General features: G+C 29.0%; 2 protein-coding genes across 3 annotated transcripts in view; one reads left to right on the forward strand and one right to left on the reverse strand.

Annotated features, from left to right (window-relative positions):
- Positions 1–3,942, reverse strand: part of hd (humpty dumpty) — a 30,476-nt gene extending 26,534 nt beyond the window's left edge. The window contains exon 1 of one of the 2 annotated variants that reach the window (XM_016053001.5): positions 3,683–3,942. In XM_016053001.5, the coding sequence (XP_015908487.3) occupies positions 3,683–3,704 (22 nt within the window). In that variant the 5' untranslated portion in view covers positions 3,705–3,942. The remainder of the gene's footprint in view (positions 1–3,682) is intronic. The other variant, XM_087158218.1, reaches the window with a different exon arrangement.
- A 203-nt stretch (positions 3,943–4,145) lies between these two features.
- LOC107457233 (maestro heat-like repeat-containing protein family member 1) overlaps positions 4,146–24,174 on the forward strand; it is a 77,796-nt gene continuing 57,767 nt past the window's right edge. The window contains exons 1-10 of the mRNA XM_087156712.1: positions 4,146–4,402; positions 5,025–5,086; positions 7,351–7,496; positions 9,272–9,403; positions 11,939–12,101; positions 15,939–16,037; positions 17,402–17,553; positions 18,642–18,782; positions 20,931–21,023; positions 22,204–22,282. Coding sequence (XP_087012838.1) covers positions 5,026–5,086; positions 7,351–7,496; positions 9,272–9,403; positions 11,939–12,101; positions 15,939–16,037; positions 17,402–17,553; positions 18,642–18,782; positions 20,931–21,023; positions 22,204–22,282 — 1,066 coding nt within the window. The 5' untranslated portion in view covers positions 4,146–4,402; position 5,025. The remainder of the gene's footprint in view (positions 4,403–5,024; positions 5,087–7,350; positions 7,497–9,271; positions 9,404–11,938; positions 12,102–15,938; positions 16,038–17,401; positions 17,554–18,641; positions 18,783–20,930; positions 21,024–22,203; positions 22,283–24,174) is intronic.

A 24,174-nucleotide genomic window follows, 5' to 3' on the forward strand; every position in this document is an offset into this window, starting at 1 on the left:
AAAGTTCTGAACAATATTGGTAAATAGGGAATCTAGATAACGGGGCAAATGTAGAAAATAATGAAAGATCCAGGAAGAAAAGTGAAATGGATTTTATTCTAATTGGCGTAATTCGAAGCTTTTTCCAAAATGCGAGAAATTCGCGAATTTTGAAATTTTATAGAATGCGCGAATTTCTCGCGGTAATCATTTTTTAATGCGAGAAAAGAAAAAAATACGCGAGATTCTCGCGTTCTCGCGCTGTAGTGAAAACACTGTTTTAAACATTCGTACATTATTTTAAACAATCGAACATTATCTTAAACATTCGAACATTATCTTAAACACTATTGTAAATTTATTCTAACAGACCTTTATTTTTTAAGAAACATTTTTTTCGCTGTGAAACTTTTTTCTGTATGACCTAGTCGAAAATGTTCTAATAATGAAAATAACTTTCAGTGCTAGTAGTGTTTAATGAGTGTTTTTATTAAATTCAAGGCAAAATTTAACTATGGACAATAATTTTTGTGGAATTTTAAATTTGGATGCAATTTTAAGCCACAATTTTAAAATGGCAAAATTATCTATTTTATAAGGAGAAAAATATACAGAAATTTACCAGTCATAAATGATTTTTATTTGAAGTGACAATTTTTGAAAATATTTTCTTTACTTTATCATATTTTTGTGTTGATTTTTCAATATAAGTTTCTAAATAGCAATCAAAACCCTTTATAAAAACAAAATTTTGAATGATTTAAAATTAATCCACAAGTAACGTAATCAACATTGTATTACAAAAAATTCTTACAGATTATTAAGTACAGAATACACACATTCTAATGACTACAAATCTGAGCTCACTAGAATGTTGGTGTTAAAAAATATATCACAAATATCAATTTGAAATACAATTAATAATTTGTATTTATTGTATTCTAAAGTAATATAAATTGCAATTAAACTTTAACATTAGTCTATGAAATTAGTAAATACTATATAGTACTATGACATATAGTATGATAATAATAATAAATAAATAGGTTAATAAATAAATAAAAACAAAATTTTATTAATAGAAAAAATTTCAATACAAACTTGCCAATACTTAATACGTTAAATTTGTTCAGTATCCAATAATCATGTAGCACTTGATAAAGTTTAATTTAAACTTTTTACTCAGATTACAAAAATTTAATTGCTGAGTTTATAAAATTTGTTTGATTTCATAAATTTATAAGTCTGCAGGTTATTTTTTATCTAAGTTTTTTTTTATATTTGAAAATCAAACAAATAAATGGAACAAAAAAATTTGAGACAGTTAAAATAGTTTTAAACTTGTTCAGAATAAAAATAAAGAATCTGAACTAAGGGAACACTGCAAATAATAAAAGATAAATATTTTCTTATGCTACTTGTTTACACAATTAACTGTACAGGGATTTATTCATAAACTTAAACAGCATTAAATTTTTATGCACAGTGCAAAAAAAAAAAAAAAAAAAAAAAATGTATATAAATGGACTATTGTGAATAACTTTTGAAGAAATGTTTTGAATTAACTTATGTACTAGGACTTAATCTTGTTGGTTTGAAGGGGTGACTTGAAATATGCGAATTAATTAGTGCAGACGATATTTTAAGTTAAGAAATTAGGCACAAAAATGTGATTTCTTTAATAAACATACGGTTTTTCAAACAGCAAAACGAGCATTAAGGGGTCTGAACTTTGGACAGGTCACCCAACCAAACTATGAGGACCATAATTATGAAAAATGCTACTAAGTATGAATAAGAATAATGATCCCAGATTGCTGTCCCTCTTAGATTTTGGGGGTCGGAAATCGGAATCCGACAAATTTTTTTAAATTTATTCAGAGTAAATATGTTTTTGTGCTCGATTTTGTAACTTAAAATATTGCCTGCACTAATTAATTAGCATATTTAAAGTCATCCTCTCAAACCATTAAGATCCAGTTCTAGAACGTAAAGATTCGATCATCAGATCAAAAGTTATTCAGGGTACTCCGTTTACTTTTTTTGCACTGTACAATAAGGACCTTTTACTTGTAAATTTTGAAAAATATAGGACAGATAAAGCTAAATTTTCACAATAACAATTTCTACCTACCTGTGTTGAAATTGCATATAAATTCTACACGTGATAATGTTACAGATTCAATCAGTAAATTCTGCTACCTGGCTAACAAATGAAATCATAGTACTGTAACTCCATGCATTTTAATAATGGTATTAAAAAAAAAAAAAAGAGAATTCTAATACAGGTAAGCGGCTACTAGTAAATTAGATAACTTCTTTATATCAAAATAAAACCAGAGTTCATGATTTTATTTTATAAAAAACCAATTTATTACACTTAAAATCTTAAGTTTATTAGTAAGTAATTATAATCAAAATATTATCAAAAATAACTCATAACAAAAAGTATAAAAAAATAGCTTATAAAGTTATTCAATAACAATGCGTAATACATGTAATTGTAAATTCCTGATTCAAATTAAATCAAAATAGAATAAAAATGTATCTTTAACTATTGTAAAAGCAATTAACAACTGAAAACAGGCCAGCAAACAAATAAAAAAACTCACATTAATACTTTTAACATTTGAATTGAGAAAATAAATAGTATTTCTTTAAACCTTACTTTAATTGTATGTTGACCATTTCCCTATAAAACATTCAACTAACTTATTTAATGGAGAAAAAAAAATCACACTTACAGTTGATTTAAGTCATGATTTTAACAAAATGCAAATCAAGAAACCTTGGAGGAAATATGTTGCCTGCTTTGAGCACGATTTGATGCTAGATACAATGTAGCTAAAGAAACTTAATTTCTACTATTTAGAATTTTAACACTAAACATACCAACACTTAATATATACCTATTTCTACCATGTCCGGTCTTTATGTTTCTTGATTGAATGCATGAAATATGGATGTTAGGAAGGAAATAAACTAAAAAGAACTTTATTATAATTAAACAAAATTGCATATTGCCAATTTTTATGCCAGTTTCAAAGACAAAGAATAAGAATTTTTAAATCATTGCTCAATGCATTTTTTACATATACAGTGTGTTTCCATTGTACATTTTCCGCAAACATATTTCTTCTAATTATTCTTATAGGAATTATAATTCTTATAATCAATATTATTTCTTCTAAGAAATTGTGCTGTCTTGATTGTTTTGGCATTTTTCTGGGTATAAACCAACAGTTTACCTCGTAATTTCTGATCCGATTACCTTATAAAACAATAAATTGTTCCCCCAGTAAAATGACTGGTTGTGGAAGAAAAAAGCAAATTGCTAATGCTTGAGTAGAAATCTACAATAAAGTTCAAGAGTTTGAAGCAGCTAGAAATGGGGCAAAAAATAGGAAACTTTGAATTACGTGTTTGAGAAAGATAAAAGGGAAGAAGGCATGAAGAAATAGGACTAACATACATAGTTTGTTAGGTTAAGAACAATAGAAACAAATAAGTTTTTATCTTAAATTTTCAACAGAGTCGATTGGAATACAAGAGCTTTCATTTGAAAAATAAAAATTGATCTACGTGAAATAATGATGATAATAAAATAAGGAGAATTTCAATTCAATTATGAAGTCTTTAAAACAGACCATCTATAGCTTTACACAAAAATAAACAATCAAAAGTAAAAATAATAAAAACATACCAATTGTTTTTGAAGCTATCATGTTGATTACTACGAAATGTACATTTTATCTTTACAAATACAACTGATCAAATATTTAAACAATTAACGAAACTTATGACAATGACGCTAAAATGGACGCGCTTCTAGAAGAAATTAATTAAAGTTTAATAGAAAAGATGTAAACATTTACATAATTTTTAGGTTAATAGGACTTTTAATTGAACAAAGGCAACGAATTTTAAATTTCGGTTCCAAACAAAACAAGCTTGCACATCAGCTACGGTTAATGGTTTATTTTTCTTTTTGTAGAAATGAACATGAGTGGCTATTGCGAGTCAAACGATTTTTCATTGGTTGCATTTATTTCGACTTATGTGCTGAGACGTACATGCGAGATAAAGTTCTATTTAAGCTTAATGCTCAAATAAGCACTTAAAATAATCATTCAAACATTCGCTATAACCCAAACAAGAGATCTTTAATGTGATTGGCTTCACAGGTACCAATCTAAGTAAAGAATTTCTTCTATTTTAACTCCATTCTGTTCCTGCTAATCACATGATGTCAACAAATAAATGAATCATTTTCACGTTTTCTGATCAACTATAGAAGGTGTGTTTGATAAAATTAGGAGTTTTAAATAAAAGCCATAAATAAAATGTATAGAAGCTTCATACGGTAATAATATTATCATCAGATCACCTGTGTTATCATCAGATCTCTAAATTAACCTCAAAAGTAAGATTGTTTCACTTTCATTGTGATTTATCTTAATTAATCAGTTTTTAATAGTCTGGTTAAAACAGTTTTAAGCCATCTTAGCATTCTCTTGTGTTTAGTTATCTATGCTATGAAAATTAACATTGTTATGTAGTTAAGAGAGGAGAGCATTTTCTTCCAAAACTGAACGAATTTGCTAAAGGAAAAATATGATTTAATTAAAACTTGTTTAACTTGATGTATGATGAAGAGTTTTTACTGCTTTAAATGTAAAATTACTGAGTACGCTAGTTGTACAACGATGCACAACAAACAAACGATGAGAGAAATGGTTAGAAAATTAGTAAGCTGTACATAGCCGACATATGCACTATTCCGCAATAATGAATGTAAACGCAATGTTGTATATTCATAAATCTATTTTTATAGAAACATGCATAATTATAAGATTAAATTTTTATGATTGAATACTATCTAACCTTTAATTAGGTGTTTTCAGCGGTGTATTAGGCAACTAAGAAATCATTCCCAAAACTACTGTATCTGTTACTTCTTCTTCCTTTCGTTTTTTTTCTTCAAAATTATAAGAAACTTGTATTTATCAGGTATATATATAAAACTAATTTTTATTTATTTACAGAATGATGATGCCAGGGGGTACAGGAGAAGATACTCTCACTACGACGGGTGGCCAAGTTGATAGTAAGTTATTCACTTATTCGATTTAAAAAGGAAAATTTTTTGTTGAAATCATTAAATTATAAGCATATGAACATAAGTCTTACACATCTGCAGCTATGCTTCTTTTTCCTCATACATTTTATGAACAAAGCAGTCATAAAAATGTTACTTTTTCATGGAAAAGTGTGTGTTTGAAAATTTATTGTTCGTATTAAAAAGAAAAAAGGTCTGTAGATTCAACTTGAATAAATTTCATACCCAAGCCATATTATATCATAGAATTTCAAACATTTTTAATCTTAATAGACATTTTGTTTATACTGTGGCATAACTACCTCTATAAATATTGAATACCAATTCACTAGTATATAAGACATGTTAACTTGAATCACTCGAGAGGTACCTTTTGATAAATGAAGGTTGACATAGTCTAAGATTAAATCCCCTCATCGGTGACCTCCGGACGTCATAAGAACTTTCCAATATTGATGGATGATCCACATTAAGCAGTTGATTTTCTTAAAAAATGTTCTGCTCAAAGAAAGAAGAAGAAATAAAACACAGTGAAGTAATTAAAGTCTCCCTGTCAATGAACAAAAATGAAGAGAAAAAAAAATGAGCGAAATGCTCTAAAGAAAAAAAATTGAGGAAAAAAAATTATAATGAGAGAAATGCTGTAAACAATAAATGAAGAAAAAATTTAATGAGCAAAATTAATATAAATAAATAAACAGCATGATTTAACTAGTGGTATCTGTTCATCGAATTCTATCACAGATAAAATTCTGGAAGGGGAATAATATAGCGTAACTTCCACTAAAAATATTAAATACCAAATCACCAGTATGTAAGACACGTTAACTTGATTCCATCCTGAGGTAAATTTTGATAGATGAAGGTTGACATAGTCTAAGATTAAATTCTTTCAATACCACTTCTTTTCTTACCAGTTTCATATTTCTGGTGATCAAAGAAGGTCTGATTGCACCACAGCTCCTTGCTATACTCAACAAAGTTCACAGCTGATAAAAATTTCATTGCTTCTTATTTTAACAGTTTGACTTATCATTTTTGTTTAACATTGTGTGTAATTGACATGGTGCATAGCGTTTTTAAAAAGTGCTTAAAGGTGCTTATTTTAGTTTTTTAAAAGCCCTTAAAGGTGCTTTTTTCATTGGGTGTTTTTAAGAAGTGCTTAATTTTCCTTTTTTGAAAATGAGAATTTTTTCTTTACCATGTCGATTTTCACCACATTTTATGCAAAAATGTATTTTTCACATTGTTTTATTCAACGTTTTCACAATATTTATCCACCACGATCTATTTCGGCATCCTGCCGGTCCATAGTGTATGAAAGAGCCAATGATTTTACAGGTTCGATGAAATACTTACTAGTCCGTATGTGCATATACTGAGCTCTGTTCTATGAGGTAATTGCAATCTCATGTGCATCTCTGCTGCATTTTGCAAGATATTCTCAATTTCATGCTTCGTTTCCACCCTCTGATACCGAACCGAGAAACTTCTTGATCTTTTCATAATAGTTAATATAATCAAGAAAATAGTTCTTTGTCAGAAAACTGGTTATTTTATTATGATCATGTGAAGTCTTTGTAATTTTTTTTGCATTTTATCAATGTATATAGTGCTTAAAAATATTTTTGGAGTGCTTAAAAAGTACTTTTAAGGTGCTTTTTTATTGAAAGATTTGGCTATTCATCCTGGTAGAGATATATGATTTTAATACATATAGTTACAGTTTATTTTTAATATCAGAAACTTGAAAAGAGGCACGTTAAAATTATTTATTTAATTATTGTGTTAATTAAAGTTTTCTTATTTTAAAGACTATAATCAGCAAAATCAGTTCTATCTTTTAAATAATGACAGCTGTCTTTATTGAAAAAATAATAGTCTCAAATTATTGATTATGAATAATTTTCGGAAATTGAACCTTAAGTTTATCATTTTTGTAAACTTACACATTTTGCTGCATGATTTTCTCTTTTTTAAATTTCAAATAAGTTTTCTAAATTTGACATGACATAAACTTTAAATGTTTTTTTTTTTTTTAGTGCCGATTGCTTTAATGATATTTTAAGTTTTCAAACATGAGATATTAGTTGTTGCATATGAGGGAATAGTTTGTTTAGAAAAGTATATTATTGTATCTGTTAGTTACTTTATTTATTATTTCTTTTTACTGTATCTTATATTTGTTAATTTTTAAAGGAAGTGACCTAGTGCTTTTATTACTGTGGCTAGAAATTTTTTTTATTTTTCAGATATTGTGTTTGCTTTGATTGATGCAGCTCTTGATCGTAATGACAATGTGACCCAAGCTATTCAAACTTCCTTGTGTAGCATTGGAAAACATCAACCTAACTTAGTTCTCACTAGTTGCCATTCCTACCTTGGCCGTCATCCTAAGGTCTGTTTCAAAGTTTTTCCTCATTATCTCTCTCTCTTTTTTTTCCAGAGAATTTCAGCCGTCCCTGAAACAAATAATTTTTGAATCTGCTATAAATTTGAAACAAGCAAAAATTTATAGATTTGGTGATAAAAAGAACACACAGCTACTACGACAATAAACTGTCATTTTGTAAGTTACGGTTTTATGTCAAAGTGTCAGCTTGAAGTTAACCCATTTTCAGATCATTCACCCAAGTAAAAGTGGCCAGTTCTGATAGGGTTCTACCTCCTGTGGCGGGGCATTTGCTGCAGGATGTTTATTTTCAAAATATCCTTTAGCTATGAAATAAAAATATCAATATCATATAAAAATTATGCCTCTCAATATGTTGAAATATAAATATAATATAAGAATGATAAATCATTATGCCTTTAAATACATTATACGGTCGAATGCTGATTTTATATTTTCAGTCCAATTGGCATTAAAAAACACACAAAGCGAGATGATGTAAAATCGGGTAAAAAATTTCTAGTATATTTATTAAAAATCTGCAATTACGAGATGAGCTATTATAAAAAATGTGGAATCTTTACATGTTTTTAGATACAATTATAATTATATCCCTCTCAATACTTGATATGTATTTGAGAATTTGCTTTATTGTTTACATTCACAAATGTTTAAGAGTTCTTATAATTTCTAACTTTGGATCGATTGTGGGTATATCCTCAGATATTTTTTCACCATCTTCGTCATTATCATTTAAAGCTGGCATTAAATTAGGTATTGAAGGAATTGAAAGATTGTTGTCGACTTCGGAATACCTTTAGACATTTAATTTTATTCCAAACTGCCAATGTTCCCTGGGGATACCGGGAAGCAATTAACCTCGAGTAGCAAACCTATTTGTAATGCAATGCATCCAACGCTATAGAAATAAAATTCAGAGATATTTATTATTCTTTAGAAACATCTTGCTGGTCACTAAAATAAAAAAAGAAATGATTACCTAACCTGTTTATTAGTGTAATGTTTCTTAAATCATTGAATAATTCAAAGATGAAGTTGAAGTTTGCTGGAAAAATTTCTACAATTTAAGCTTCCATACTACCTTTAACCTTGTTTCCTGTACTTTGCACATCCCATGTCCCTTCTGATTTTGACTCGAGGGAAAATATCCTCGTAAAAGGGCAGTAACATGGAATAGAAAGAATGTCAGAAAAGCTACAAACAAATTATAGACAAATCTCAAAAAGACAAAAAAGGAAGAAAAAAAAAACACTTCAACACTTCCAGCTTTGTAGAGAAATAATTATTTTGATCTGTTAGAAAAACGTATGAAGCGGGATTTTCTTTAAAAGGTATCGTAAAATCTGGAATAATTTAACATTATTGGTACAGGCAATTTTCACTGGCCAGAAGAAAATTGCATAGGAAGAGAGTTAACTTGAAAAATGGACAACATAAAACTGGAGTTCCACTGTAGTTTGAAACAGGTTGAGTTATAGATTGAAATATATTTAAAAAAATTTATTGTTTCAAATATCACCAAAAATATTATAATTTGAAAATAGAGTTATAGTTTGAAATAGTTCATGTTATAGTTTGAAACATATTAAAAAATATTCTAGTTAATATATAAATACTAAAAATTTTATAGTTTAAAATAATTTAAATTATTATTTGAAATATGCGAAAAAAATATTTCTGTTAGAATTATAAATGCTGACAAAGAATATTGTAACTTAATCTTTATATGCAATTTTGTAATATTTTTTTTTCTTTCACAGCTTGCACTAGTGCACAAAATCTTAATTTTAGGTGTGATAGAAAAAATATGTAGTGAAGCTTTGAATTCTGTGAAAACTAATGTAGCCGTTAATCTCATTAAGTTGGCTGTTGAGGAGATGACAAGTACCAAGGTATATTATTTGTGGTTGTTATATATTTTTTTCTGTTAAAAGTTTTACCAACTTCATACTTATTTGTTTATTCAATATGTTTTTATAATATGCTTATTTCATTTCAGGTAGGAGATTCAGTAAAATTTAAATTTTTTTTTTTTAAATATTTGTGTACAAATATGAAAAATTACAATCAAATTTTTTAGTGAGAAAATCATAAAAAAAAAATGTGTTGTTGAATATCTATTTTTCCTTAATGCTCCTATATTTTGCTGTTTCACTTTTAATCTCTTATTATGATGTATATCTGAAGTTTAACAATTTTTTGAACTATCGCAAACATAGTAAAAATACCTTTAAAAAAATTATTTTAGTAAGAATAATTTTTTATTAAAAAAAATCTTTAATCGCTTCCCTTACCAATTTGTTTGGAAAAAAATGCAAAGAATCAAAAATTTTTTTTATTTTATTAATAAATGCTAGGAACTAAAACAAAATATAATACACAAGTTTTAGGTCGAAATTTAAATTTTTTTTATGTGTGAAAACATTTAATTTACCATCAGTTTACTATCCCGAGTTGTCTCGGGCAGAAGAAAAAAGTTAATTATAAGTCTTTGTAGGATAGTTTTTAAAAGAGACAACACAAAGTGATACTTTTCAAACGCCGGTGAAATGATATGGCATTTTTGTTTGCTCTTTTTTCTATGCAAATTCAGCAACTCTGGTATATACAATCGCATAAAACAAAATTTGGCAAACTTCCAATCACATCAGATCATTATTACTATTTGCTTCTGGACGAGTAAAAACGTTATAAAACAAAGCGTACTGACAAATTCTTCTACGCCCGGTTTATGAGGAAGTACTATAATAGTATATTACTATTTATATAAATAGTTATTTACTATTTTTTCAAATGCGAATTCGTTAAAGTTTGAGAAAAGTGCCTCAACATCAATTTTGATGTTTATGAATCAGATGATTAAAATTTTGAAACTTACATTTAAAGTCAAAACAATGAGGTATACTTTCAGTATTCATAAGTTAATATACAGATAATGAAAAGCAATCTTCTGTATCAAATGTGAAAAATTTATCTGTTTGCACCGGGTTTTGGCTAGTTTAAATCAAATGTTTTTTTTGTTTGTTTTTTTTTAAAGAAAAATCCTTGAAATGACTTAATTTCTATTGTTTCTTATGGTTCTTTTAGTTTAAATGTAACCAAATGTAAAAAAAAAAAATAGTAAATTTTTCTATTAAAATTTTAATAATTTTGAATTTAATTGCTAATGCTCTTACGTTCTCTGTGTTACTTAAATAAATATATGTGGTGCATAATTTTTAATGTTTACCTATTATTGCTCTTTTGCAAAAAAATATGTAGGTCCGTGTATGTGTATCTGTAGGCAAAAAAAATATGTAGAATATCCAGGTCCATGTTCTGAAAAGTTTTTAAATTATTTAAAAAATGTAATTCTAGAACAAGTAATGATCAGAAACTTTTATGATTTTTAATCTTGTTAAAAAATAAATTATGTCTACTACAATCAAAAGCATAAAAGGGAATGGAGTGCTTGTTTTAATTTTATATTTTATTTTTCAAATCATTTTTGAAATTTTATTCTGTTGTCTGCGTTGACAAATTTATATTCTATGTTTTTATTAACGATTATTATGTTTTATAAAAATGAGTATAATTCAAAAATATTGAAAAACATTGAAAATGCATTTTAAAATATTATTGAAATGCATTTAGGTTTTAGACTAGTTATGCTAAGCATTTAGGTTTTAGACTAGTTATGCTAAAAGCTTCATTGTGTTGAAAATTGAAATAAATCTTAAAAAAGTAGCTTATTTTTTATTCATTATTAAATCATTAGTACTAACACATACCTCAACTTAACTATTCCATGTGTACCCAGCCCATTTTATTTTTAGACCTGTTCATTTTCAAGAATTTTGTAATTAAGAAAATATACCTTAACTATTTCATGCTCTTTTAAACTAAAATCTAAACTATATACATTCATTCAATTAAAAAGAGAAAAAAAACGCGATAATTTTATTAAATAAGTTGCTACAGCAAATTAAATGCTGTTAATTAATGATATTAAATAATGCTATAGTATGACATTTTTCATGCATTCTGATAAGAAAAAATGGAGAACTCATTCTTTCACACATAATTTATGTAATATTTTAGTATTACAATTTCATTTGCATATTAAGTTGACGTGTAAAGTAAAGCATATTCAAAATCTTCTGTTATTCTTTTTTATCATGTTTGTGGAAGAGAGGTGGGTATTTATTAATTGCTTAGTAATAACATTAATTAAAGGTTGAAAAATTTTCAGAATTAAACTTCATACTTGCTTAACTGCCCCGTATGCCCCTGCTTTAGTCAGGCTCTGGTTATTTAAAAACTTTTCTTGACCTTCATTTGCCCTGCAACATAAATTTTAAAAAAATGAAGTAATTTTTATGTAAAAAAAATTGTATTTTAAAAAGAAATTTGAGTGTAACAGATTAACTATGCCATTTATTTTTCAGGAAATCGTACCCGAGTGGCAGAATTGTTCCAGTGGAATCCTTGTTTCTTTGGGGAGAAATTTTATGAATGAAGTGATGGAGCAGCTGCTTATGAAATTCACACCTGGTGTCTTGCCTCACTTTTTTGTACTTCAAACTATGGCCAATCTTGCCTCTGCCAATGGTCAGTGCATCTTTTGTAGTACTTCGTGTTCTTAATTTTTATCATGTTTTACACTAAGTAATTATATTCTATTGCTGATTTTCGTTGTCATTGAAAACATAGTAAAATTTCCCTGCAAGCAGAATTTTTTCAGGCTTTCTGCTACAATTCTCTCTAGTACTAATACCACTCTGGGAGACATTTTTAATAGTATCAAATATATATGTTACTAATTTAAAGTAACAGAAGCGCTTTCTATTTACAAAAAAAAAAGGCTTTCATGTATAGAACAGAGCAGCATATATATATTTTTAATTATAAATGTAATATTTTTTAAAAATCTAAATATAAAAGCCAATAATATATTCTTATATTAATGGCGATATTCTCCTGTTCTTAACAACATTTGTGTGGTTAACTCCTCCCTTTTATTACACATTATTCAAATAAATGACTGAAAAATATCATGTAGTAGCAAAAATGCGTGATTTTTTATACAAAAAAAGAAAATAGTAATCTTTAGCTGATGAGCAATCCTCAACATCAGATATGGAAACACTTCCCAACTCTCAGATAATTTGTCCTGAATTTCTGTTATTCCGCTTTTTAAACCTGTCTTACCTGCTATTTGAGCTCATAAAAGTAGTCTCGTAAAATCGCTTAGCAAATCGACATTTGTTTAGATACTGGAAGATTGCGGTTTCTTCGAATGCTAACCACTTTAGTAATGCTTCTCCAACATTCTTGTGATCTGCTTTTCTCAACTTTTTTCTGCCATCTAAATTTTTTTCATGAGCAGAAATTATTAATTGTCTATTTTTCCATATGTTACTAACTGTAGATTTGAATAGTTTTTATTTCCTGCAAATATCAGCTGGATTGCATCCATTTTCAATTTTTCTCACTATGCCATTTTATCAAAACGTTTACTGCTCGCCATAGTTAAATTTGCGACACTTGCTTGCAGGCTTTTTTTTAACTAAACTGAGAGCAAAAAAGAGTTGAAATGAGGGCCTTATCATTGCATATTAATGTCCAACCCTTTGACCAATAATGAATAATTACTCATTCCCTCTGACAGAAAATGCATATTGATCCCACTGACACCTTACAGGGGCATCATCTGCCTGGGTTGGAAACATCTGCTTGGTTTGTTTAGGGATGGGAAAGTGAGATAAAAGAAGTAAACAGGAAAAAATGCTTATAGCTACATTCCCCTCTATAGATGGTTTTAAAAATCGGTTTATGTATTTATTTTGAAGGAGAAATTTCAAAATTATTACAGGAAAATTGAAGAAAAAAATCAGTTGAAGACAGAAAGAAGTTCATTATATCCAACTTCCTCCCTTTTTTGGTTCACTATATCCACAAAAAATAACATTATACGTGTATAGCAAGGCAGGGGACCGAACATTTCGTTCACTATATCCCGGAGCTCACTAAACCGTGTTCACTATAGCGGGGTTTGACTGCATTATAAGGATCAATTTCCACTTTCTCATTGAAAAAAAATGCATGTTGGATTTTAATTTTTGAAAGAATTTTGTATTATTTGTGAAGAAAACCATTTTATCCATATATTGAAGTGAAATTATTTTTCAGTGAGCTGCAATGGTTCAGTGGTTAAGGCACTGAACTGTCAATGTGTAGAACTGAGGCTCAGTTCACAATGGCAGCTTAAAGCCCACCCAGATCAGATCTGGCTACAGGGCTGACTACATTCCCCATTCTGATCGCAGGGCTGACTACATTGCTATTATCATGCCCTTAGTCGCGAAATTGTGGAGTCTTAATCTCTCTTGCCCTCAGGCCCACATTAGGTTATTTCAGGAATGCTTTATTTTTGCTTTTATTACTTTTCGGAAAACCAATAAATTCCGTACTTTTTTGAGAGACAGTGAGGATATTTTAATATGGCTCTCTGATTCATTGACATCGCTTTAGAAAAGTTTAGCTTCAAAATATAAAATTTTTTCAGGTCCTTGTTTAAAAAGTTTATTTATTATTTTTAATTTTATTGACTTGTAAGATACCAATATCCTGGAAAACTTTTCTTCAGTAATTAAATTCATAACTGTAACAAACATGTTTATAGTTACCTTCCCTAAAAGATACTTCTTTGTGTTATCCTCTTTAAATCGAAAAAAAAATTCCCCTATAATTCCCTTTTCGATTTAGTGAAGTTCCAGCTTTAGTTTTCCACTCCCTTTAGATCATAGGATCCCAACCCTTTTTTATTCACTATCCACTTTGCAAGACAAAAATTTAAATCTACTTTAAAAAACTTTAATAAAATTTATTAAGGAATTAAAAAATTCTTTGTTTTTGATACGGTACACTTTTATTAATATCATTAATTTATTAAAAATTTGTAATGAATGTTTTTATATTTGAACCCTTTTTAGAAATTTTTGATAAAAGTAAACCTTTATGTTAAAAAGTGAGTTATTTGCTGGGAACTTCGGAAAATCACGCTATAACTACAATATTTCTTTCATATAAATTGTTTTAAAAATTCCAGAACTGTTGTAACATTGTATTCATAAAAAAATAAAAAAAATCAGAATATTTATTATTTGAAATTTAAAAAATTCTTGTGTAAGTGAAAAATTCAGTAATTGTAGGTTCTAAGTTGACACTTTATTTCTTCCAATTTTATTTTAGGTTAAAACTTTATATATTTACAGTTGGAAATAATTTTTTAAACTTATTTTCTATCTTCAATCATTCTACCTGGCAAAATCTATAAATCCCTATCACTTATGTAACCCCTACTACTATTCATCTCATAATATTCATACTAATGATTTTTAAATTTGTTGCCAAAGGATTGGTAACTTTTTGACTGCTTGTTACCAAATGTCTTAGGTTTCTTCTCTGATTTAATGTATGCATTAAATATCAGTAAATGAATGTACTATGTGGCAAAGACTGTCATTTAGTAACATTACCTCTTCAAAATTTAAAGTCTTGGAAAAATCTATCACTTACACCTAAAGGTATCATTATTGACAATGTTGTCTAACTAAATAAGGCTAAAACAAGATTTTTCAGCAAAAAGTTTCAATTCTTTCAAAGATGTTTCTTAGATACTTCTTCTATTGAATTCTACAATTTTGAATCTGATTTTCTTTCTCAAGGTTGTCATCTTGAGGAGGAGACTTCACAACATATACTTTGCGATTGTGAGGTCAATTCTGCTCAAAGATTTGAGCATTTAGGACAACATTGCATTAAGGCCTGGGAATTACAAAATATTCTTGTCAGGCGTTTGCTGAACTTTGTTTCAGCTATAAAGCTTTTTCGCTAATCATGATTCAGGGTTCGGGTACAATTGACCTCCGGTCAATGTGCACTGCTCTTTGGTGCTGTTCAATCTCTAAGTCTAAATTCTACAATTATTACTTTAATTCTATCATATTCTAATTATTATATTATGAGATATTGTATTGAAGGGCATAATATATATTATGGTATGAGGTGTATTGAGATATATGACCTTATTTTTCTGTGATACAAAAATTGGCATAATAATTTAAATTTTTTGTTTTCAAAATAATAAGTTTTGCTTTAAGAATTTAGCAAATTGAGAATTTTAAAAATTAAGAAATTGATTTAATTCGATACATTAACTATATTTGAGTTGAATATTTGTTTTCTGCAGTGCACATTCCTTGATTCTTCAATAATTTTACTTTATTGTATCTTTTTTCCACCTAAATGTCATCATTAGCTTTCCAGTTTTTTATAATTATAAAAATTGTTAATATTAACTTTCCACTATGCTTATATTTCGAAATATGTGGCTTAACTATTTTCCTCCATTTTTGTTTAATTATGTTTTATGTATGATTTTAGTTTTTGGAATGGTTCCTTTTCTGAAATCTGTTCTTGGGACAATGTTACCTTTACTTGGAATGGTAAAGCAAGAAAATATAAAGTGGATATTCGCATTTGGTAATTGTTTTAGCTTATAGTATTTTTCTGGTTTACAATCAATTATATCTTTATATCTGCAATCAATTATATATATTTTTTATCATACTTTTTCTAATGAAAAAAAGTTTCAACTGTCCAGTCATTTAGACTTCCAATTTTCTGAATTACTAAGTATCCTAATAACTGTGAGAAAATAAGGAAAATAAAATATGGAGATAATTTTAGGAATTTGAAGAGTTTGATAGAAAGGAATGCTTAACATATGAAAGAGGCTTAAAGTTGACCTGGGGATGATAAAGGTACATATGCTTCTTGGTGGTGAAAAAAACTTACGTTTGATTGAGAGATATTGAAGATCAGTGGTCACTCGCTAATTTCCATACATCAATTAAAGTTAAATTTAAAGCTGATTCCGAGCTTGTCACATCTGAAACTGAGCACCTGAGAGCAATATCATCAGCGAACATACCAACATCACACCTGCTAGAGATGACTTTTTTGATGCCAGACTTGTGCAAAGTGATGGAAAAAAACTTAATTTTTTTATTTTATTTCCAATGACAGGGAATACAAACAATAACACAGAGGAACAATAAAAATAGAAAATAACAAAGGACCGAAGGCATATTCCCAAAAGCTCTCTCGCACGCTAATGTCTTGCGGTCTCCGAGTCAAGTCCGTGGAGCCTCGTACAGCAATGGAGGTGCTTTCTATTCATTGGTGCTCCAGAACCACAAAAAAAAAAAAAAAAATAAAATAAAAAAAAATAATAATAAAAGAGAGTAATTACTTTTTGTTATTAGTAGGTTGTAATAATACAATTTCATGTTTTTTTCTAATTAATAAATTCATTTAATAAGCTCTGTCATTTCTCAAATTTTGCTACTTATCCATTTCAGAAAACAGTAAAAAATCTATAACCATATTATATTAGTATATTTGTTACCTATTACCAACTACCTCTTTACCAGTAGTATCAATTACTACAATTAATGAAGCATCACCGGCATCAATAATAATATGACAATTTTCACGCCACCCACAAAGAGATAATCATCAAAATTTCTTGCACTTAAAATTGATTTTTCATTCAAGTTTGTCACTATTCAAAGTAGTCACATTTTAAAATTACATTTGTTTCATTTCAGTTTCTAATATGCAAATGGGGTCACTACACAAAATCTAATTTTCAGATTTTAAATTGCAATATGTTAATGAAACCCACAAAATACTAACCTTAATAAAGCAAAACAATGTGAGTAAAGCACAAATAAAAATACAAAAGTGCTTTATTCATGCTGTTTTGATTTACTGTACATAGTATAACCTTCTTTGTTTTCACAGAACTAATGATCAATTTTATTTTACCATTCAAAACTTAGCTTTGTCCAGATTTTGTGAAGCAATTCTGGAATACATTACAAATGCTGAGAAATCTCCTGACCCTACAGTCACAAGGGACGCTTTCACCAATGAAATAAACAGTGCCTATGATGTCCTTTTCAACAATTGGCTCCCATCAAGAGAAGCTAAAGTATGCATTTTCAATTATTTTAAGAATCTTATATTATTTTCTTGAGTCGCGATTTCTCAGGGGATAGAGCTTTCGCCTTCCAATGAAGTGAACCGGGTTTGAATCCACCGATGACTGGTCGATACGAATCTGCACCCGCCTTGCACCGACCGCAGTGCTAGCGTGAAATATCCTCAGTGTCAGATGGATAATGGATTAGAGTCCTTTTGCCATCAGGCTAACCCGTTCTCATGGTCTTCATCTCTATGTAACGCAAATGCCGGTTAGTTCCATCAAATAAAGTCCTCCACGAAGGCAAGTTTCTCTCAATACTTGATCCAGGAGTTCACTTGTCTTCTGAATTGGGTTCAAAATGACAAGGCTATGGCGTTGAACATTTGTAGTCGTAAACCCCAAAATTGGGTCGGCTGTGCAACGGCTGTTGTAATAATTATAATATAAAATAATATTATCTTCTTATTAATTGGTCCCACAGTGGATTGATCATTAAGACACGGTTTCCAGCAAATAACCGAAGTCAAGTGTCACTGGCTGCTTTCAGTGTGTGGGTGGGTGGCCATTTTGATCAACCTACGAATGGTTGTCCGAGGATGTGCCGTATTGGTCCGTATTAAACTGTTCTATTGTAAAGTGCTCAACTTTACACACAGGTCGTCGAACTGCTGAATTGGGGGTGCAATCTCCTCAGCAGAGGATCAAAGTTGTGATGGCAGGTCTTTGGATCATCCTCAGGGATGTTTCACAGTCCTTCGTCAATAGCCAATTGTGCAGCTCTAATGCAACATGAATGAATTACAACAATTATTATTTCTTATTAATTATTTCTTTGACTTATTAAAAGATATAAATAAAAAAAATTTTTGAAAGCAGTTTTATTTACAGAATTATTTACTTTTGTTTATTTCCCGGTTTCTTTTGATTTAAATAAGTTTTGAAAGAATTATTATAAAATGGAACTTCCATAACTTACAACAGTATTGAAAACCAGATATTAGTATGTACTCTTCTTATACTTGATACATTGCCTAACATGTGCTTTTTTCCTCTTAATAATTTTTCTTTTTTTTAAAAAATGTTTTCTTTTGCAGGTGCGTTCTGAAGTTGTAGTTGCTCTTGGTCAGATGAGCCATTTGCTTCCATCTGAAAAGCTTGAAGAACAGCTTCCAAAATTAATACCTGCAATTTTGGCAATTTACAAACGCCATCAGGAATATCAGCATACAACTCAGGTATAAATTATTATTAATTTTTGATTTCACAACTACTGCTTGTTTGCATGGAAATACTTTCTAATATAAATTCTTCTGTTGTTGGTCCTCAATTTCAAATGTAACTGTTATAAAATAATTATTTTTACATCAGAAAGTTTTACACTTTAGCAATCACACTTTATACAAAACGAGCATCAAGGAACAAAATAAAATATTTTCAAAGGAATGAATAAAGATTAATTATTTGTTGCTTGTTCATACTAACTTGTAATTAGCTTTCGATATTTAATCTTTATTAATTCCTAGTTTGTTGGTCTATAATTTATCTTTTAATTGCTATATTTTTTTCATTAAGGAAGGTTTGCATTTTAGCGATCCTTTTTTACACAAAACAGTTACCATCTGAGAACAGTTTTTTTTTGCATGTGTATGAAAAAAATTTAGTTATTTGTTGCTGGATCATATTGATTTGTAATTGGTTGTCACTGTGCAACAATTCTAAAATTAGTTACAAGCTAAACATATAATAATAAGATTTTTAGATCTAGATATATGATTTTAAATAGTTACTTTGCGTGTTGCACTACTTATTTACTAATGTACTTTTTAGAAATATTTTTTGTTAACATATCAGTAAAATGTTTGCTTTCTCATCTTTTTGATTTCATATATTAAATATGATGAATAAAAATTTTTTTTTTAACGAAATATGTTCATGAAAAAATATATACGTTTTTTCAGAACCTTTTTTACACTGTCTATAGAGTTTAAATATAGAGTACTTTTATAAGAAAAATCTATTTCCAACCACAAAAAGTCAGTTATCACTTTTTGCATTTAAGTATTACATAAGCACTGTAAAAGGAGGAGGGGATATTTAATTTGCTTACAAAGGAGGAGGAGTATAAGCAATATTTACATAAGACATTAAAATCCCCTTATGTTCAAAAAAAAAAAAAAAAAAATTTTAAATGCAAGAAAAATTCCAAATGCAAAAATTTTTACATTTGAAATTAGTTCTCAGAAATAGAAAGAATTGTTGTGAAAAATTTCTTAAAAGAGTTTTGGAGTTCAAGAGTTTTGACCTCAGAAGAAAGGCACAAAATATTCCCAAAGAATATTCTTCTTGTACTTTCGATTGCGCACTGGACATGACTATCTTCAGACACACTTGCACCATGTTAAACTTGCTGATTCTCCTGACTGCATTTTGTGCAAGAAACATGTAGGCATGAATGGCGACCATTTATGTAACTGTTCCTCCCTCAGAGATGCTCGTAGTTCCTTTTTCAAAACGCTCTCCACTCTCGGATATACTGCTTATTTATAGTGAACTGCAAGACTTCTATTCATGCTCGAAAAAGCAACTGAAGGATGTAATTAAAAAATATATATATTCTTCTCAAAATTTTATAAAAGCATGAAAACATAAATTTAGTTTTGAATTTGATCCTAAAATTATATTACTATAATAAAAAAGTTGAAGCAAAAAACAAGCAGGGAATATTGCCTTTCTTTTGTAAGAGTGTTGTTTCTTTTGGAGGAGTGTTTGTATTATGCTTATTTTTTCTGACAAGAGCGAAAGGAGACTGCAAAATTGCTAAAAGCATCATCATCGACAGCCCAGGGTGGGCCTTGGCCTTCACAAAAAGTTTTTTTTACAGACCAACCTTTTTCCAGCTAGCGCTTTCCAGTTTTTATTTTTTAAGACCAAAAGGTCTTTTTGTGGGCCATCTATTCATCTCAAATTCGGCCTGCCTTTTTTTTTGTGTGCCAACTGGTCTGGCATTGAAAACTCTTTTTCTGGAATGGTCTTCATCCATTCTGAAGATGTGGCCTGCCCATTTTATTCTTTGTTGTTTAATAAAGTTAATAATGCCAAAGCATTACATAATATTTAAACAGCCCCAGCTTTTATATACTTGAAAATGAGCTTTGTAATAGTTTAGTTAGGATAGAAAGTGAATAAAAACATAAATAAATTAAAAAAATATCATTACCTACCAGAAGCATTGCCATCCTTCAAAAATCAAATAGTTTAGCAAAAGAACCAGGAAAATAGTGCAGGACTGCAAAATTTTGTCCTTTAAATAAGTATGACTTTTAATGAGAGTGCTGATAAACAGAGTCTCAAATTTATATAAATGTTTTATTTTTATATTACAGGGATTATGTATGATTTTAGAAGCTTCAGTTGCAAATCATAGTTTAATTTTGGAGTCACAGCTTGATAGCATTCTCAATGCTCTTTTCCCCCAAGTATGTACCCTCTATAATGTTTTCCTTTCTTATTTCTGAATCTTTAAACAATATCAGTACAATATTATACATGTGTTCAAAATGCTACACCTTAAGAGCTGGTTTCAGTATTAAAATCCCCGCCGGAGGACTCCTCGTGTAGTAAAGGGTGACTGATGCACGTTAAATCTGTTCAGTCGCAAAGTCCTCCATGCTCCCATAACAAATAAATTCCTCTGGGGTTACTGATCCAGGAGTTTCCTTGTCTTCTGGATTTGTTCAAAATTAAAAGGCGGCAGAGTTGAACATTGGTAGTCATAAACCCAAAATTGAGTTGGCTGTTCTGTGACAAATAAAGTAAAGATATAATAAAGTACCTTCCAATGAGGTGAACTGGGTTCTAATCCCAGCAATGTCTGGTCGATTCAAATTCCGCATCCAGCTTGCACCGACCACTGTGCTGACGTAAAATGTCTTCAGTGGTAGACGGATCATGGGTTAGAGTTATTTTGCCGTTGGAGGTTTTCGTGGTTTTCTCTCTCTATGTAACGCAAATGCGAGTTAGCTCAATGAATAAGTGCTCCATGAAGGCCCACTACTTGATCCAGGAGCTCCCTTGTTTTCTGAATTGGGTTCAAAACTACAAGGCTACAGAGTTGAACATTGGTAATCGTAAACCCGAAATTGGGTAGACTGTTCAATGACGATTATAAAATACCTTTTTGTAAACCAAAAAATTGTGCAGGTTAAGGGAAGTCCAAGTAATTTCAGTTTGGTCATGACTATGTGGTCATCATTGCACACCAGTCATCTCTACTTCTCAGACAAGCTGAACCCATATAGTATTTATGCTAGGTCACATACATTAATGTCTTTTATGAGAATGGTAAGCTGCGTTATAAATCACACACACACACACATATATATATATATTCTCTGTTGTAAAGGTATCTATGGAATTATTATGACTTTTATTGTCTTAAATTGGTCAACATAATAACTGAATATGATATAATTCATGATCATAACTGAATTTTTAAAAAAGAAGAAAGAAATTATGTTATATTTTTACGTACCATGTCCCTTAAAGTTAGGATTAAGGTTTAAAATTTCTGAGTAAATGAGTGAACTTTTTATGAAACATCTGTAAATTATTCAAGATTAAATATTTGCTTGAATCAAAATCTGTGTTATTTTGTAGATATGTTCTTTACCTGATTATTCCCAACCATCTGGAGTAAGAAACCACAATGAAGTTTTACGATGCTTTGCAGTTTTAGGTAAAGTACAATATTAATGCCATTATATTATTTTAGTTTTATTTTCTTTATATGAAATAATGCATTTAAGCAAGCTGTACAGAATTCTCAACTGTTGTAATTAATAACTGTTATTATTTGTTAAACTTTAACCATCTCTCAATATTTCAATATAAATCTTTTTTCCATGTTGTTGTTTTTTCCGTTTTTTTAAAGTTTAACCGCTTTCCTGATTATCCCAAATTAACTTGGGTATGTATATATTGCAAATATTTATCACCTTGAGAAAACTCGGGCTTAGCGGAATTTATCAGTACATTTTTTTTATCACGTTTTTTCTCGGTTGGTAGCAAAAAATATAATCTGCCGTGATTGGTAGTTTGCCAAGTTTTATTTGGGAGTTTTGCCTTTGGACTGTGGGACTGCACACATGTTTTGTGTGATTGTCTATACGACGGTTGATGAATTTACATAGCAATAAGAGTGGGAAAAATGGCGTATTCCTTCATTTGTGTTGTCTCTTGTTTTAAGAACTATCATACAAAGTGTGGTGATGTTCAGTTCATCACCACACACATTAAGATAAGAATAAAAAGGAATAACAATTAAAAATAATATACTCTTAAGTAAGAAAACAAGATCATTAGAATGATCACTAATTGCAAGGTGTTAAAACTATTTATTTAATACAGATCATTTAAGATATTTAGAGTTACAAATTTTGTTCCAGGAAGGCATTCACTCCAATTAATAATAGGTACATAAAAAATTTAGCATGAAATTATACATTATGAAGCTGCACTGCTAATTAATAAATAAATAAAAAATAATTATGGGGGTGATAGAAAATTTTATAATATAACTTAGCTGTTGAGGATCCTCATATTTTTGTATCTTAACCTCAGCTCTCCAAAATCCATGTGTGTCCTTGCCTTTTTTCTCACCTCCTCTAACCAAGCCCCCAAAGCATACTCAACTCTTATTGGCTGTTACCACCATCACAAAATAAGTAGGGCTATACTTGCTATTTCTTTTTTATTTTTATTTTTGGCTAAGTTATTTAAGAGCAGAAAAGGGCAGGTGAAAACTTATGAAAGAGAAACTAAAACTTTAAAGTAATTATAGCAGAGCAGTGCTGCAAAGATAAAAGTAACAAAACATCATAAAAGCAATACCACAAAAGACTAATATTTAACTTTTTTTTCATTTGCCCAAGATGACTCGGTACAGTAAACTAATTTTAAGTTAAATGTTTCTTACTCGTTAAAAAAAAATTCAAACTTGTCCAGTATGTTTTGTTTTAGTTCCTTGTATTTATTAATAAAATAAAAAAAAATCTTGTTGATTTTTTGTATTTTTTCAAAATAATTAATAAAGGAAGTGGTTAAGTTATTTTATTGCTGTATTGTTTGGGTTTATAAAAATGTGATAAAATTGAAAACTATCCAGCGATTTCAATGATTTTCATTTAGGGGGAAAATATTACCAATTTCTTCATAATTCTTAAATATTATTATAGTAGATCTTTATAGCACAGATTTTAAAATGAGAGGCTTTGCATCATGCATTGTTTAGAATTTTGTGTTACTTAAATCATTTTACATGTTACTACGCTTACTTACAAAACATGCCTGTGTATGTCTGTAACAGATTTATTTAAAAATTATGGAAGATAAATTAGATACAAATACTTAGAAACTCAAAAATATGCACCTTTGAAGCGGATGAAATTTTTCCATTTACAAGAAGAGTACGTTGAATTAAATTTAAATTACAATTCAAATCATGATTTAAATTTACATTTTTAAAAAAGAAAAAAATCATTATTTAAATCAAATAGTTTTTTTAAAATGTAATCACTGATATATAAATTTACAAAGCATTGTAGTATGAGATTAAAATTTTTTTATGAT

The sequence above is a fragment of the Parasteatoda tepidariorum genome, chromosome 2 (assembly GCF_982258835.1).
Source record: "Parasteatoda tepidariorum strain Cologne lab strain chromosome 2, Ptep-v5.0, whole genome shotgun sequence".
Lineage (NCBI taxonomy): Eukaryota > Metazoa > Arthropoda > Arachnida > Araneae > Theridiidae > Parasteatoda > Parasteatoda tepidariorum.